Source organism: Mesoplodon densirostris, chromosome X, assembly GCF_025265405.1.
Source record: "Mesoplodon densirostris isolate mMesDen1 chromosome X, mMesDen1 primary haplotype, whole genome shotgun sequence".
Lineage (NCBI taxonomy): Eukaryota > Metazoa > Chordata > Mammalia > Artiodactyla > Ziphiidae > Mesoplodon > Mesoplodon densirostris.
The window spans coordinates 47,884,235-47,901,740 of NC_082681.1; the positions used below are offsets into that span (position 1 = coordinate 47,884,235).

Sequence of the window (17,506 nt, forward strand, 5' to 3'; positions counted from 1 at the left end):
CGCCAGGCCTGCCCTGCCCCTGCCAGGGACACCTATTCCTCCTCACAGCCTAACCAGGCTGGGGAAAGGGGGTTTCAGAGAGCTAAAGAGAGCCCCCCAAGCTCAGCAGAGATGAGCTAAGGGAGGTAAGCAGGCAGGAAAGAGGATGCACAACTACAAGGATGAAGATGGGTCATGCAGACAGACAGATGGACAGACTGATAGGCAGGCAGACATAGGAGAACTCCGAAGTTCCTCTGCCTTATCCATCCCTTGTGTCTCCACCCAGAGGGTTGAGGAAAAGCCACCCCTTCCCTCGGCCTCCTCCTCACCTCCTCTCAGCCCTGAAGCTGTCAGCTGGAGGAAACCCACTGGCTCCCCTAAATCCTCTCAGGTCTTTTTTCTCCCTTACAAAAATCATTAAGCCTTTAGAGTTTGGCCACAGCTTGGCTCCAGGATAAAAGGGGAACTGCTGGGGAGGTTGGGGAATCAGGGCAGCCTGCACGCACTCCTCCAGCTGGACAGTTAGAAGCTACACAGGACACCTCCGGCCCTCTCCAGGCTGCAGCGGCAGCCCAGGCTCCTCCCCAGCACACAGCACACAGGCTCGCTCGGAACCCCACTCCAGCTGCTGGCGACTGTGCCTTTAAATTGCTGCTTTCAGAGGGTGCATCTCAGGGGGAGGTGGGAGGGAGGGAAGCATCTTCCTACAGTCTCCCTCTTCCCTCCCCTCCAAGACTCTCCAGGGTTTAGAGAGTGATTGCTGCCCAAAAAGAATCTCCTTCAGCACCCCAGCAGGCAGGCTGAGGCCCTCCGGAGCCCCAGGCGAGCCAGAGCAGGAGCAGGTTATCTGTGTCAGGATCACTTCCAGGGGAATAGTTCTGGCCCCTGACTGGTAAGGACTAAGGACGGGGCAGAGAAAAGAGAAGAGGAGAGAGCGTGCAACTCCTAGCCCGGCCCTCCTTGGGTTCCTTGCAAGTGGCCCAAGTAGGAAGAAGGCTCTGTACTTTCGGCGTTCCCGCCCGGATACCCACTCTCACCTCGGCAGCCAGGCTGAGAAAGGACTCCAGGGTCCCCTCAGAATGACAACTCTTGTTCCAGCAACCCTCTCCTTCCTTCTCTTCTGGACCCTGCAGGTTCTCCTCAGGTGAGCTGAGTGGGGGTGAGAAGGAGATGCATGCAAATACCGGCCGGGGGTAGCAGGGGCTCTGGCAGTTTCCTTGAAGTTTACAGAAAGCCCACAGTCTGGAAGGCTCCAGGGGAGGACACACCCTCCCCCACTCAGATCCCAGGAGACTTTCATAAAGGAGGTCAAAGCCCCAGAGCAGGTGGGAAGGCTTCGGCATGGGTGAGACTTTCCTGGGCCAGGGTAGGGGCTGGGGAGTGAGCCCCGGAACAGAAGCCATCTGTCCTGCCATGCAACCCCGTCTCCCTACCAGCTTGGCCACACGTTCCTCAGATCCTTAAAAATGACACCAACATCTGCCAGCTGCTCACCCAAGAGATTTCAAGGAGCAAGGATTTTCCCAAAAGCACATCAGAATGATGTTGGCTGACCAAACCTTGGCCCTCTTCAGTCACCTTACCCTGCCCGGGGGGGAACCTGTCTGCTCGCTGTCCCTGGAGGGGCACTAAGTGTCCATCATTTCCTGGGCTTGGGGGCAAGACATGCTTTGAGCTCCTTGTAAATGGCCTCCCACCCATTCTCACTTTCTCATTAGACCAGGAGCCATTCTAGGTGGATAGGGTGAGCTGAGGAGGAAAGATGGCTGTGCCTTGGGCTGAACTGGTCAGAAGAATGCCTTCCAAGGTGGAGGCAGGTGAGTGCCACTGCAATATCGTCCTCCTCCTCTTCGTTCAAAGAGCACGCCAAGATCTGCTTGCCTCTGAGGAGCCTCCTGCCTCACTGCTGGCAGACACATTAGGGGGCAATCAGGCAGGGATACAGTGGGCAGGGGCGGGCAGTGACAAACTTCTTCAGAGTGAAAAGCAGCCCAAAGTGCAATGGCAGCTCAGCTGGAGTTGATAGGAGGATACAGGCAGAAGGGGGCACCCAGGTGACGCTTGCAGGCCCTACTGGAGGGGAAGTTGCCTCAAGGACCAAGCTTTGGTGGCAGCATTCCCACTTGAGTGATTGGAGCAAGGCAGGCCCTTAGGAAATCTTTTTTTTTTTTTTTTTTTTTTCAGTATGCGGGCCTCTCACTGTTGTGGCCTCTCCTGTTGCGGAGCACAGGCTCCGGACGCGCAGGCTCAGTGGCCATGGCTCACGGGCCCAGCCGCTCCGCAGCATGTGGGATCTTCCCGGACCGGGGCACAAACCCGTGTCCCCTGCATCGGCAGGCGGACTTCAACCACTGTGCCACCAGGGAAGCCCGAGGCCCTTAGGAAATCTTGAGACCAAATCCTTCTTTGTATTTATGGAAACTGAGGTCTAGAGAGGGCAAGTGACCTGGCCAAGGTCACTTAAGTACCCAGCAGCAGAATCAGCGTTCTCCCCTTACCCCACCCCAAGGCCTTCCATGAGAAAGATTTTCAGCTCTGGAACCTCCCTACTCCTGCCAGTGTTTGAAGCGTTCCAGGAATGAAAGGGAGCAAGGAGAGACCGCACACGGTGACTCTGCTTTCAGGTCCGCAGACAAGGTAACCCTGGAAAAGCGGGGCTGCCACGGCGGTTGGGGCCCAAGACAGCTGAGCCCACAGCCAGTCCCAGGGTCCTGGGGCTGGAGCTAGCGGGAGAGGTGACATGAGAGTGAGGTTGAGGACAGTGCCAAGGGGCTGGCTGCTCCACCTGCAGGGCCATGTGGCCTCCCGGCAGGCAGGTGACAAGCAGCCAGCAGCAGCACCTGGCCAGTGTGGATGCCCCATGGTGAAGCCACGCACTTCTGCTTGCACCAGCACCACCACAGGCCTCCCTGGGTTTTCAGAGCCTGCTTAGGCCACCTGCTCTGGCCACCCCCACTCGGGGCCAAGGTGGCCTCTGTTCCCAGGGTAAGAGCTCTCTCCTGCTCATGGGATTCAAGGAAGCAAGACTCTAAGGGTCAGGGTGCGGCTGTCACCTTCCCCCTCTGGTTCCTTGGCAGCCCGCCCTGGGCTGCTTGTATCATGGTATTGCGGTAGATGGACTTAGTTTTGAAGTCAACAGCTCTGGGTTGGAATCTCGGCTTTACCATTTGGGAACTGTATGATCATGAACAAGTCACTCCATCTTGCACTCCTCAACTATAGCTGGAGGATAATAAGAGTGATTATTGAGAGGATTGATGTGAGAACTATACTAGATAAAGTGTTTAGCATGGTGCCTCAGCTATTTGTATTATTCTATCAGTCACTGGCAGGTGCATAGATTTACTGGGAAAGAGGAGCTCGCTGGTTCAAAGGAGACTCAGACCCAGAAGGACAGCAGTCACCCCACCTCCCAGCCCCAGCAGTGCAGCAGCAGTAGTGGCAGCAGGGGACCTGGCTCTGGTGATGATGGCAGGATGGAGCAGAAGGCACAGGACCCAGCCAGGAGTCCAGCCTGAGCTCAGTGTGAGCCCCACCCCTGCCCTCAAGCCCTTGTTGAGCTCCTGGTCCCTGGTCTAGCTATTGGCTGCTAAGCAGACAAGCAGGCATATGGAAGGAACTTTGCTGCTCTTTGAAGGAAACTTGTCAGGGGAGAAGGGGGCTGGCCTCTAGGCTAGGCCAAAGCACACTGGCCCCATCCTCAAAATGAAGCTCTTAGGAAGAAAAGATGGGAGTTGACCTTCACAGCATGGCCACTTTACTGGGAGGCTTTCCCATGCTTCTAGAGCCCTGCTTTCCTGCCTCTTTTATTGCCAAGGTGAGATGACCTTCCTGCAGCTGCCACAACCCTGAACTGAGGTTCAGCTCAGAATATAGCTTCCTGCTGGAGCAAACACCAGAAGCTAAGCTGCCCTCTCCAGAAGCTGGGTCCTAGCCCCTGAGGGATCAGCATGAAGGCCAAGCAACTAAAACCATCTCTCAGGGGTGTAAACTGCCCTTGAGCCCTTCCCATCCTTGGCTAGGCCAGATGTACAAAGCGTTGCCACAGCCGCATTATTTCTGTCACTCTTGTTTGAGCATGTTCAAGGCACCTTCAGAAAGAGAATACTGGATGAGGCCTCAGCCTTGGGTTCAAGTCCTGATCTTGGGCGCTGTGTCACTCACCAGCTGTGAGACTTTGGTCAAGTCACTTTTCTTTTGGACGGTCGATCTATCTATCTATCTATCTATCTATCCATTTATTAGATTCCACATATGAGATCATATGGTATTTGTCTTTCTCTGTCTGACTTATTTAATTTAGCATAATACCCTCCAAGTCCATCCATGTTGCTGCAAATGGCATTATTTCATTCTTTTCTATAGCTGAGTAGTATTCCATTGTATATATACACCACATCTTCTTTATCTATTCATCCGTTGATGGACACTTGGGTAATTTCCATGTCTTGGCCATTGCAAATAATGCTGCTATGAAAATGGGGGCGGTGCTGGTATTTCTTCAACATAGTGATCTTGTTTCCTTTGGATAAATACCCAGAAGTAGAATTGCTGGATCATAAGGTAGTTCAACTTTTAATATTTTGAGGGAACTCCATATTGTTTTCCACAGTGGCTGCACCAATTTACAGTCTCACAGATTACTCCTTTGGAAGCCTCAGTTTTCTCACCTATAAGATGGAAATAACAGTTTTCACCCCCATCACGCTGAGAATTTTGAGGGCAAAAATATCTAATATATGTGAAAGTAATCTTCTAGGACTAACTATTGAGCTGCTGTGTTGTTTTAGGGGTTTCTGTACTTCTCATTTTGCAAGTGGACACCTAGAAACCCATCTCCTAATCCTCCTGCCTGATGGAGAGACCAGCCAAAGTGGGGAGGGAACAAGGAAGGAGAGGGTCTGTGATAAAGGCAGAATACAACAGATCTCAGTTATTAATTCTTTCTCTCTCCTGTCCAGGGTGGCCTTGGCAAAAGAAGAAGTCAAATCTGGGACCAAGGTGTCCCAGCCAATGTCCCCCTCTGATTTCCTGGACAAGCTTATGGGGCGAACATCTGGATATGATGCCAGGATTCGGCCCAATTTTAAAGGTAAGAATCATTTATCCTACAAAAAACCCTTCCCTCCCCACTTCTTTTGGGGACATACTGCCGAGCTAGCCTCCATTGCCTACCTCAGGACCAGGAGGCTGGAGGTACAGGGCTGGCTCTCACAGCTCAGAAGGAGCGTCCCCTCTCCATCACCCATGGGCCTGTGTGCCAGGCACTGCCTTCTCCCAGTAGTACCCTGGCCTCAAGCTCAGGGAGGGGGTCTTGGAAATTTCTACCAGATTCCTGGAATGCCCTGCCAATATGGCTGTGCTTTGCTACCCTTAGGCCCACCTGTGAACGTGACCTGCAACATCTTCATCAACAGTTTCAGCTCCATCACCGAGACTACCATGGTAAAGCATTGCCCTGCTCCCGCTTCCACTCTAGTGTGAATGGGTGAAGCCCACCTGATAGGAAGGCTTTCCTCCCTCTGCCATCGTCCCCCTGTTTCAGGGTCATGGCTAAAGCCATGGGATGTCCAAAGTCGGTCACTGGGAGTTTATCTTTCCCCAGCCCGGGGTTTTAGTGGCTAAAGGCAGACTAGCCTAAGCAGCAGATGTTCCAGTTTGGAAGGTAGCTTGATGCATAGCATCAAGGCTTGGAAATCAGATAAACCTGCGTTCAAACCCTGACTCTACCATCTCTTAGGCAGGTTACTCAAATCTCTCTTTGTCTCAGTTTCCTCATCTGTGAAATGGGGATCATAACAGCACCCTCCTCTCAGGGTTGACATGAGATTTAAATGAGATGATGCATATGAAGAAAGCACTTAGCAGAGAGCCTGGCACATAGTAAGTGTTTAATAAATGTCTTTTCCCTTCCCTTCTTTGCCATATCAGCCCAAAGCAGACTCCTTCTCCAGTGGAAAATGCCCACTGCCCCTGAGATGTGCTCCCAGCATTTCCTCCTCATGGCCCTCCTGCCCAGGTAGGCTTGCTAGGCCCCTGCAATAGCACTGCCTCTGATGGGCCCATCTCTGTTCAGGACTACCGGATGAACATCTTCTTGCGGCAGCAGTGGAACGACCCACGCCTGGCCTACCGAGAATACCCTGATGACTCGCTGGACCTCGATCCCTCCATGCTGGACTCAATTTGGAAGCCAGACCTGTTCTTTGCCAATGAGAAAGGGGCCAATTTTCACGAGGTGACCACAGACAACAAGTTGCTGCGCATCTTCAAGAATGGAAACGTGCTCTACAGCATCAGGTGCAGCTGGCGTACAGCCAGGAGAGCTCGGGGCAAGGGGTAGAGGCTGAGGGGTGGGCAGAGGGTTCCCTGTGCTGTGCTGAGCCCCAGTAAGCCGGCCTAACTTCTTTCTTACTGTCCCTGCCAGGCTGACTCTCATTTTATCCTGCCCAATGGACCTGAAGAACTTCCCCATGGATATCCAGACCTGCACGATGCAGCTGGAGAGCTGTAAGTGTCCCTAGAGAGTCACAGAGTGAGGCCTGAGATGCCAGCTAGTTAACCCCATGCCATGATATTCCAGACAGGAGAAGGGCAGCCCAGAGTGGGGATGGACTTCCCCAAGCACACACAGTGAGCTCTTGGCACAGGTGAGACTAGAAGCCAGGGCTTGCTAACACTCAGCCCAGTGTGCTTTTCCATCCCCTTGCTATTGGCAGGTCTGGCTGCCTCACAGGGCTGGGGAATGGGAAGGGTCCAGCCTTACATACAAATGTGCTTATGCCGTATGTGGAGGGTCATTTGAGGGGTACCTCCTCTGTCCAGATATAATTTCCCTCTCACAGTGCCTGAAGTAATTCTACCTTTACTTCCCCTGAGTTAAGACATTCAAGATGCCTATAAAAATCCAGAGTTGACAGGGAAGGGGGGAGTCTTTGAACCTTGATTCCTTGTGAACACATATTTTTTTAAACTGAAGTATAGTTACAGTGTTGTGTTAATTTCAGGTGTACAGCAAAATAATTCATATATATATATATATATATATATATATATATATATATATATGTTCTTTTTCAGATTCTTTTCCATTATAGGTTATTACAAGATATTGAATATAGTTCCCTATGCTATACAGTAGGTCCTTGTTGTTTATCTATTTTACACATAGTAGTATGTACAGATAGCTTTTGTAGAGAGGTGAGAGAGGACAGTTCTAGGCATAGGACAGTGCCCAGGATAGCAAGGTCAGCCAAGGGCTACCAAGGGCAGGGGGTGCCAGCCTTCAGAGGCTGCCCCAAGTGCAGAGAAGCTAAAGGATAGCAAGGCTGGACCATCGCCCATGTCCATTCCTTTGCCATCTCCTGGACAATTGAGACTGTGGGATCGGGAGATATCCATTTGATCCTCAAAGAAGAAGTCTTGTCAGGCTGTTTCCAACATATAATAACAGTAATAGATAGAATATGTCCTATGTGGTCAGCTTTTTAGAGTTCATAAACCACCTTCACATCCAGGTCCTCATTACCCCCTCTGAAAAGTAGGTGGAGCATTTTACAGAAGGGGAAGTGACTTGCCCAAAGTCACAAAGCTACTCTGGGCCAAGGCCCTACACTGGACATCTGTGAGCCTTGGTGTTTCTGCTCCCATTTCTACCTGACGTGTGAGTATAGTCATCTATGTGGCAAGAGCCTTCACGAACTGCTAGCTATCTGTGAGCAACTTGGCATTTTCAATGTTAGCTCTCAATTTGCCCCAGGTCAGGACTCTGGCTGGGAGTCTGTGGTATGCACATTGTCCCATGCATGACTGGCAAGGTATAAATAGCTCTTTCCTCCCTGGAGTGAGGTGGCAGAAGCCCCAGCTCTGAGGCTGGCTCAGCTCAAGACATGTGGTCGGTACACATGCTTACTCCCCTGGGTTTGAGATGGGGCAGGAGGTTCCCAGCTGGTTTCCTTGACATCTTTCCAAGCCTTTTGACGTGCTTTCTAGGTCTGCCAGAATAATTTCTCTTTGGGCCTTTCTAAAGCTTCAGAACTAGGTAGGAGAGGAATCTTTCTGATTTACCCACTTAGGCTGGGCCCATGAGGCAACTGACCCTCTTCCGAATGGTTTTCCTTTCCAAGATGAGCATGAAACTTCTAAAACCCAGGCCTTATTCCTCATTTGTTCTTTCCTGCCAGTTCTAACCCTCTCCCTACCCCCGTCCAACCACCACACTCTGAAATCCTCTGCCATCTCTGTCACTTTCAGTTGGCTACACCATGAATGACCTCGTGTTTGAGTGGCTAGAAGATTCTCCTGCTGTCCAAGTGGCTGAGGGGTTGACTCTGCCCCAGTTTATCTTGCGGGATGAGAAGGATCTAGGCTATTGTACCAAGCGCTACAACACAGGTAAAAACCCAAGATCTTTACTGGCTGTGGGCCACAAGAGGGCCTCCAGATGGGAGGGAAAGGGGCAAGGCAGCTAGCCTCTACTGAAGGTCCAATCTGTACCAGATGTGGTGCTAAGTGCTTTATATGTCTTATCTCATTATGGTAGGGGTGATCAGCCCCATTTCTCAGAAGGAGAAAACTGAGGTTCTAAGAAGTTGAATCAGTTGGCCAAGTCACACAGCTAGTAAATGGCTGATTTAGAATTCAAATCCAGATCTGTCTAATGCCAAAGCCCTTGCTCTTGTCCCTATCACATGCTGCAGAACAAATGGTCCTGTGCCAGTGAGTAGCAGGAGTGTTCCACCTGTCCTGGGGCCAACTTCACATGGAAAGTGGGGAATCTACATCTGGGAGTAGTCAATGAGTTTACTGAACCAGGAGAGAACAGAATTCAGGTCACCAGCTGGCTTACTGTCCACACGTCCTACCACTGTCCCCACTGCTCAACTCTCATGAATTGGCTTGGTTTCCCAGGTGTGAAAAGCATACCAGGAAATGGAGAGGAGCTGGTTTTCCAGCCTGAGCGTCTGCCCCCTGCAGCTTCCCCAATCGCTGCTGGCTCCTCATTTCCCCTGGCAATTTGGTTGTGAAGAGCTATGACCCTGAGATAGAGGCCACAAGCTGAAGAGGGGAGATCACACTCCAACGGTGTGCTGATATGCTTTGGGTGCAGCCCTATGAATTCGTGTGTGAATGTGGAGGTGCAGGTAGCTGGGGAGACGAATGAGCCATTGAATTTAGAAAATGCTGGCGTGAGTGGAAATTGGTATAACTTTTTAGGGAAAAGAACTGGCATTTTGTATATAGACTGGTGGGTTTCAAATTTTGGTGTGCATTATATTTCCCTGGGGAGCCTGTTAAAATATTGATTCCTGGGTTCTGCCTCTCAGAGATTCTGATTACATGCCCTTGGAGTGAAGCCCAGAAATCTGTGTTTGAACAAGCATCCTGAGGATTCTGATGCAGGTGGTCCAGGGGGCACACTAAGAAACTTTAGTCTGGAAGCTAAATTTGTTTCCCTACCCGTTGATCCAGGAATTCCACTGCCTGGAATTTATTATAAGGAAATATTCCAAAATATCATATTGACTTTAGACCCCAAGAGGGTTCCTGGGTCACTGTTTATACTAGCAAAAACTTGGAACTGCTCTAAATATCCACCAATAGGGTGAAAGTTAAGTAAATTACATAGCACATCTGCTTGGTGGGATATTATCCAGACGTTTAAAAAGAATGCTTGCAAGGTGCTTATATCAACATGGGAAACTTCAAGTGGAAAAGGCTAAGATTCAAAGTTGTATACACAGAATGATTCTACTGTGATGAAAGAAACAAACCAAAAGCATGTGTTTAAAAACCCTGGAAGGGGCTTCCCTGGTGGCGCAGTGGTTGAGAGTCCGCCTGCCCATGCAGGGGACAAGGGTTCGTGCCCCGGTCCGGGAAGATCCCACATGCCACGGAGTGGCTAGGCCCGTGAGCCATGGCCGCTGAGCCTGCGCGTCCGGAGCCTGTGCTCCGCAGTGGGAGAGGCCACAACAGTGAGAGGCCCGTGTACCACAAAAAAAAAAAAAAAAAAAAACCTGGAAGGAAATAGCACTAAGCGTTTCTAAAGCAGTATGATACAACAGGTAAGAGCAAGAACTCTGGAGTCAGATAGAGCTGAGTTTGAATTCTGGCTGCACCATTTACTAGTTGGGTGCCCTTGAGCAACATAACTTAATCTCTTTGAGCCTCAGTATCCCTGTCTATAAAATGGGAAATAATAATTTGACCTGCCCCAAAGAGTTGCTATGGGATTTAAATGAGATAAACTATATAAAGTCAGGGCACTTAGTAGGGGCTTGACAAATGTCAGCTTGTGAATATTATTATTCTTTCTCTACTTCTCACTTTCGTTCTGTGCTAAACAAGTGTTCATTTTGTCATTGAAAACAAAACTGCTATCACTCGGGCTTCCCTGGTGGTGCAGTGGTTGAGAGTCCGCCTGCCAATGCAGGGGACACGGGTTCGTGCCCCGGTCTGGGAAGATCCCACATGCCGCAGAGCGGCTGGGTCCGTGAGCCATGGCCGCTGAGCCTGCATGTCCGGAGCCTGTGCTCCGCAACGGGAGAGGCCACAACAGTGAGAGGCCTGCGTACCGGAAAAAAAAAAAAAACAAAACTGCTATCACCAAAAAAAAAGGAAGGAAGGAAGGAAAGAAAGGAAAGAAAATATGGATACCTAGCCAAAACATGTCATGGCAAGAAGCCCAGGGTGGGTGGACTCAGGGAAGAGTAGGCGATCACAGCATCACACGACATGTCAAAGCCATAATCAGTCATTGATGAAATCAAGAACTTTGAGGAATCAGAGAGTCCTGTTAAGAGCAAGCCTAGGCCAGAATAAAATAATAGTATACACATCCTCTGCTTTTTGCTTTGGTTATCCTAAGCGTCTGCTGCCAGAAGCTCTGAGCTAGTGTTTTCTTAGCCTTGGGGAGTGGAAACCAGGGTAAAATGAAGATGGCTGGCAGAGGAGGCGAGCATTGGTGCATGTGCCAGGGGCCAATGCACTTTTTGTGGGTGGAATAGAATACTTCTGCCAGATGCTTTTTGGGAATCCACTGCCTGCTGTCTAGAGCTGGTCTCTGTTAGACATTGTTTCCAGATGTTTGCTACCCTGCTCTTCTTACTTGCTTAAGACACAGGCAGTGTTTATCTCAGTGAATCGTTGCTGGAGAGCTTCAAGGGTCCCAGCACACACAAGCTAGGCTTCTGAGATTTGAGTGGAGTCTAAGCTCATTTTGTTAGTCATGATAATAGTACCAGCTACCTACTGTGCTCAACACCTCAAATACATTATCTCGTTTAATTCCTCCAACTGCCCAATGATGGAGTTGATATTGTTGTTACTCTATTTTACAGGCAAGGAAACTGAAGCTTTAAAAGCTTAGGTGTTTTGCCTGAGGTCACACAGCTAGTGAGTGGAAGGTTCAGGATTCAAACCCATGCAGTCTGGCTCTGGAGCCCTCCCACCCTTAATCCTCTTGCAGTGCTGTCACGGGGAAGGCCTTCTGCTGGCAACTAAAGTGCTGGGAGCAAGAGTTCAAGTCCCCAGTGGCTTCTCTGAGAGTTTCTTCAAAACATGCATCTGGTGCTCCCTGGGGCCATTTTGAAAGGCTCATTTATTGGCGCAGGTTAGGTGCCCACAGAAATAGAGCTGCCCTAGTCCTGCCTCTCAGGCTCAGCTATAGGCTGGGGACCTGGGGCCTGATACCTCACCTCTTTCCTTGCAGGGAAATTCACCTGCATCGAGGTAAAGTTTCACCTGGAACGACAGATGGGCTACTATCTGATTCAGATGTATATCCCCAGCCTACTCATCGTTATCCTGTCCTGGGTCTCCTTCTGGATCAACATGGATGCTGCCCCTGCCCGGGTGGGCCTAGGCATCACCACTGTGCTCACCATGACAACTCAGAGCTCTGGCTCCCGGGCCTCTTTGCCTAAGGTGAAGAGACATGCAAGGGAACTTGCTTGTCATAGAGCTCCCCATTTCCCATTCATCCCCTGTTCCCTCCTGCTGACTATTTTCCTTGGATTTAAGGTAGAGAAGAGCCATCGAGCAAGAGCAGGTGGCCTGCATTCTCTTCACCCAGAACATACCGCTAATAACATTGCTAACAGTGTGGAGGCTGGGGTTGCAGATGCTTTCTGGCTGGGGAACGAGTAGAAACAGTGCTGACTTACTTTGACTTTCATCAGGAAATACTAGCATGTCCAAGATTAAAAGACCCTTAGCAAGTAGAAAGTCCCACTCCCTCATGGTACAGATGAGGGCATTACAGCCCAGAGAGATAGAATGACTTGCTCAAGGTCATGCTTCACAAGAAACAGTCAAACAATCCGACATCTGTTTCTTGCTATGTCGGAAATTGGGTACTATTACAAAGAACCCTAGAGACAATGTCCCTTCTTTTGGGGTGAGAAAACTTTGAGGTAGCAAATAGCAATGAAAGTCAGTAGACTCTGATCACCTAGGGCCTGGTGATATTTTGATTATGCAGAGAGATTTGTGCTGATGGAACTGGGCCTAGGTTCTCCCTGCCTCATGTCTTCATGTGCGGAATTTAGAGGTCGTCACCTCAATGTCCTTACAGTCAACAAGGCTCTGAGAAAATCAGGGAGCAAACTCATTCATTCAATCAATAAATATTTACTGAGCACGTACTATGTACCAGGCACTGTACTAGGCCATGGAGAAATAATGGGAAACCAAAACAACACAGCTTTTGCAGATCTTCCAGTGAATATATTCCCTCTTGCTCTGTATTGATGGAAACCAGGCCCTGTGATCGCCCATCTTCCAGTGTTTATTTTTAAGAAGATTTTTACTGGGGACTTAAACAGGGGGTAATCCAGACACCCAGAGTGAATTTACAAATTTGCTATATAGTGGGGAGGTGGGGCTGGGGGTAATAGTGGTTAAGAGTAAGAGAATAGAGTCAGGTAGATTTTGATTTAAGTCCCCACCTTGTCATTTACTAATGGTGATCTTAGGTAAATTCCTTAACGTCTCAGTCTCCTCACCTGTAACATGGAAATATTACCTCTTCCATAGGGTTATTGCAAGTAATAAATAAGATAATGTATTAACACAGAGAACGGTGTTTGGCACATAATAACCACTCAATAAATGTTAACTATTGTTATAATTATTAGGGGTCTAGGTGGAAAGAACTGGGTGGTAGACCTAGGCCTAAAGCAGCTGGCGGTGTTTCCAATTATTTTTGAGTCACCAGGAAACCTTTGAGGTGGTCCTAAGCCCTCTAGGGATAAATAGTGACAAAACTCAGATTAAGATCTAATGTCCTAGGGGAAGTTGTCAGAGATCACTTCCTATACAAGCATACTTCCTTTTATTGCACTTCGCTTTATTGCACTTCGCTTTATTGCACTTAGCAGATACTGTGTTTTTTAACGACTTGAAGGTTTGTGGCAGCCCTGCGTTGTCAGATGATGCTTAGCAGCTTTTTAGCAAAAAGTATTTTTTAATTAAGGTATACACATTGTTTTTTAGACATAATGCTATTACACACTTACTAGAGACTACAGTGTAGTGTAAACATAATTTTTATATGCACTGGGAAACCAAAAGATTTGTGTGGTTCGCTTTATTGCAATATCTGCTTTATTGCAGTGATCTGGAACCGAACCCACAATATCTCTGAGGTAGGCCTGTAAATGTATTTCCTAAATGGACAAGGATACTGAAGAGGCTCTGAGAGGCAGACTGGGATTAGGCGAGGGCTACAGGGACAGGTGGGGCTGTGGTAGTGGCCTGTATGAAGGCCAGAGGCAAAAAAGTAGTTCAGACCTAAGAACCCTGCCCTTGTTTATTGCCACTGCCACACAAGAAGGATATTTTCCTCTAACTCAGGGAAATGCTACAATTTATGCTTTATTCTTGCTGAGAGAACTTCTTCCTCCAGTCCCCTCCTGTGAGCAAGCACAATCCATCTGCTCCCAGGAATCACTTTGTTTTCTCTTACGGAAAAAATGGACTTTGTTGGAGGATTGTTTGATTTGGTTTGATTTGGGGTGCGGGTTGCAGTATTTGATGCCTTATCAGATTTTGATGACCTTTTCTTTTTATGTATATATATTTTTATTGAAGTATAGTTGATTTACAATGTTGTGTCAATCTCTGCTGTACAGCAAAGTGACTCAGTTATACACATAGAGACATTCTTTTTTCATATTCTTTTCCATAATGGTTTATCACAGGATATTGACTGTAGTTCCCTGTGCTATACAGTACAACCTTGTTTTTTTATCCATTCTATATATACCAGTTTGCATCTGCTAATCCCAAACTCCCAGTCCTTCCCTTCCCCACCCCACCTCCCCTTTGGCAACCACAAGTCTGTTCTCTATGTTGGGGACCGTTTCTTGGCCTCATTGGCCAATAAGCAAAATATGTAGGCATGCACCCTGAACTAAATAGCTTCATTAGCCAGCCCCACAGAACAAGGGACTAAGTCAGGGAACTTCCACTCACTCTTGAGTTTCTGCAACATTAGAATTTATGGGAGCCCCAAGGAAAAAGGTGGTGCCAGGTCAGGGGCTTCTGAAAGCCACAGCAATTCCACCTCCAGTACAACTCTAGCGTCCAGGATGAGAGTGGCAGAGGCTCACGTTGTAAGGGAACTCAGCTGGGATGGCCATTCTCCATGCTCCCGGAAGCCACTCCTTCTTTGCCTTTATGAGGGCTAGGGCTCTCAAAGGCACCCATGGCTGTCTCTTTGCCAGGTTCTTGATGTACACAACTGCAGGTGGCTCAGTGCGTAATGGAAGTTTCTACCAGACACTGACAGATTAGACCTAAAGTTGCAGTGGGCAGGAGGGACCCAATTCTTTCAAAATCTTGTAATCTAAATGGCTCACAGCTCTTGGGCAAGTAGTAACAAGGAGGGCCAAGAGAGCAAACAGAAGCCAGCAGAGACAAATACAAACTATCCATCCGTTCATTAATTCAAAAGATACTTACTATGTGCCAGGCACTCAGCTAGGCACAGTGAACTCGATGGAAAGAGTCCCTGCCACTGAAGAGCTCGCAGTCTAGTGAAGGAAATAGCCAGATATATTTGATGGATGCTAAGAAGGTGTAGGTAACCTGAGCACATACAGTAGCGGCAACCAACCCAAACTAGGATGATTAAGGAAGACTTCTCAGAGGATACGGTATCTGAAGTGAACGGTTTAAGTAAAAGTTATCAAGGTAAAGGAGAGATACAGAGAGAGATTATCTCCTTGGGAGACAACTGCAATTGATCATCATGGCAGGGTCATAGATTGCAAGGGGCGAGATGAGGCTGAAGTAGTAGGTAGTGGCTAGATGCCATGCTAAGGGGAGCATTGACTGTATTGGAAGGATAATGGAGAACCACTGAAGGGTTGTAAGCAGAGGACTGATATGATCAGACTTACATTTTCAAAACAAAATCCTGGCTGCTGTTTGGAGAACAGATTGGAGGTGGCAAGCGTAGATGCAGGGAGACCATTTAGGAAACTGTTGCACTCCTTCAGATGAGTCAGGATAGCAAGTGGATGGATTCCACAGATATTTAAGGTGTATTGTTGACACGTATTGTTAACAAGACTTTCTTCCTGCTGCTTAAGGTGTCCTTTTCTTTTGATGGTCCAAAGTCCTTCGTGGACCTCCCTTCTCATTACCTCATTATGGATTTTTGTATCACTTAACATCCCTGGGGGCACAGTGGGACTGGGAGATGGTGAATGAAACAGGATGACGTCTTAGTAGGTGGCAAAGTGGAAACACCAAGGGATGCTTAATCAGGGTTACCTAGCAACCCACCACTACCATCTCAGTGGAACTGCCTTAAAAGAAAAAGAGCAGGGTTTCTCAATCTTTTTTTTTTACACACACTCACTGTATTTTATTTTTACAAGAGATAAATAAACTGACACCAAGCATTGTAAATGGATGACCACAACAAAAGCAACAATGATTGCAATTACCAAACACGAAACACACTCATACTATGTCATAATATTGACATTCAGTCCAGGAATCCTCCACTGTAACAGCTCCTTTACTTTGCAGTGAAAATTGATTTGTATATTTTTTGCCTCTGAGTCCTTGTGGGATTTTCTTTTTACTCAAACAGAAAGTCACAAAAGTTATAATCATCCTCATCAGTTCACTCAGTCCCATGTAATTAATTTTTTTTCATCTTCATCTTTTGTTAGCACTTTTATGAATTCATCAGTTTTCCATTAGAGTTCTGAAAATGCTTATTCATTCAGTTCAGCAGTATAGTTAGTTACCAGAAACCTGTACTTGTCAGAGTCTTTTCCATGAATTCCTTGAAGATGAAACCCTTTTATAGGAACATTTTTGCAAAAGCATCAGAGTACACCCAGAACTGTCTGTAAATGACAAAAGACTTAAAAATGACCATGGTTAGAGATTTGATGAAAGTTCATAACAATGCAACTGACAAGGAAATTTAGTTATTTCTGAGATATACATTTTAAAGTAATAACTAGAATTATGACTTATAACATTATACCAGAACGTATAAAATTTTTAGAAATTTCATGTAATGTCTGAAATATTTATATTAACATATTTCCATACAAATAACCCAAAGAAAGTTTAGTATTAGTTGTTCTGTTTGTTTGTTTGTTTTTTATACTGCAGGTTCTTATTAGTCATCAATTTTATACACATCAGTGTATACATGTCAATTCCAATCACCCAATTCAGCATGCCACCATCCCCATCCCACCGCGGTTTTCCCCCCTTGGTGTCCATACGTTTGTCCTCTACATCTGTGTCTCAACTTCTGCCCTGCACACCAGTTCATCTGTACCATTTCTCTAGGTTCCACATACACGCGTTAATATACGATATTTGTTTTTCTCTTTCTGACTTAGTTCACTCTGTATGACAGTCTCTAGGTCCATCCATGTCTCAACAAATGACTCAATTTCATTCCTTTTTATGGCTGAGTAATATTCCATTGTATATATGTACGACAACCTCTTTATCCATTCATCTGTCGATGGGCATTTAGGTTGCTTCCATGACCTGGCTATTGTAAATAGTGCTGCAATGAACACTGGGGTTCATGTGTCTTTTTTGAATTATGGTATTCTCTGGGTATATGCCCAGTAGTGGGATTGCTGGATCATATGGTAATTCTATTTTTAGTTTTTTAAGGAACCTCCATACTGTTCTCCATAGTGGCTGTATCGATTTACATTCCCAGCAACAGAGCAAGAGGGCTCCCTTTTCTCCACACCCTCTCCAGCATTTGTTGTTTGTAGATTTTCTGATGATGCCCATTCTAACTGGTGTGAGGTGATACCTCATTGTAGTTTTGATTTGCATTTCTCTAATAATTAGTGATGGTCAGCAGCTTTTCATGTGCTTCCTGGCCATCTGTATGTCCTCTTTGGAGAAATGTCTATTTAGGTCTTCTGCCCATTTTTGGATTGGGTTATTTGTTTTTTTAATATTGAGCTGCATGAGTTGTTTATATATTTTGGAGATTAATCTTTTGTCCATTGATTCATTTGCA

General features: G+C 47.4%; 1 protein-coding gene across 1 annotated transcript in view; it reads left to right on the forward strand.

The window, feature by feature from the left end:
- The first annotated feature begins 1,061 nt into the window (after window positions 1-1,061).
- The window catches only part of LOC132482098 (glycine receptor subunit alpha-4), a 28,742-nt gene continuing 12,297 nt past the window's right edge, over window positions 1,062-17,506 (forward strand). Inside the window, exons 1-7 of the mRNA XM_060087157.1 lie at window positions 1,062-1,126; window positions 4,944-5,074; window positions 5,360-5,427; window positions 6,059-6,282; window positions 6,410-6,492; window positions 8,236-8,376; window positions 11,693-11,907. Of these exons, the coding sequence (XP_059943140.1) occupies window positions 1,062-1,126; window positions 4,944-5,074; window positions 5,360-5,427; window positions 6,059-6,282; window positions 6,410-6,492; window positions 8,236-8,376; window positions 11,693-11,907 (927 nt within the window). The remainder of the gene's footprint in view (window positions 1,127-4,943; window positions 5,075-5,359; window positions 5,428-6,058; window positions 6,283-6,409; window positions 6,493-8,235; window positions 8,377-11,692; window positions 11,908-17,506) is intronic.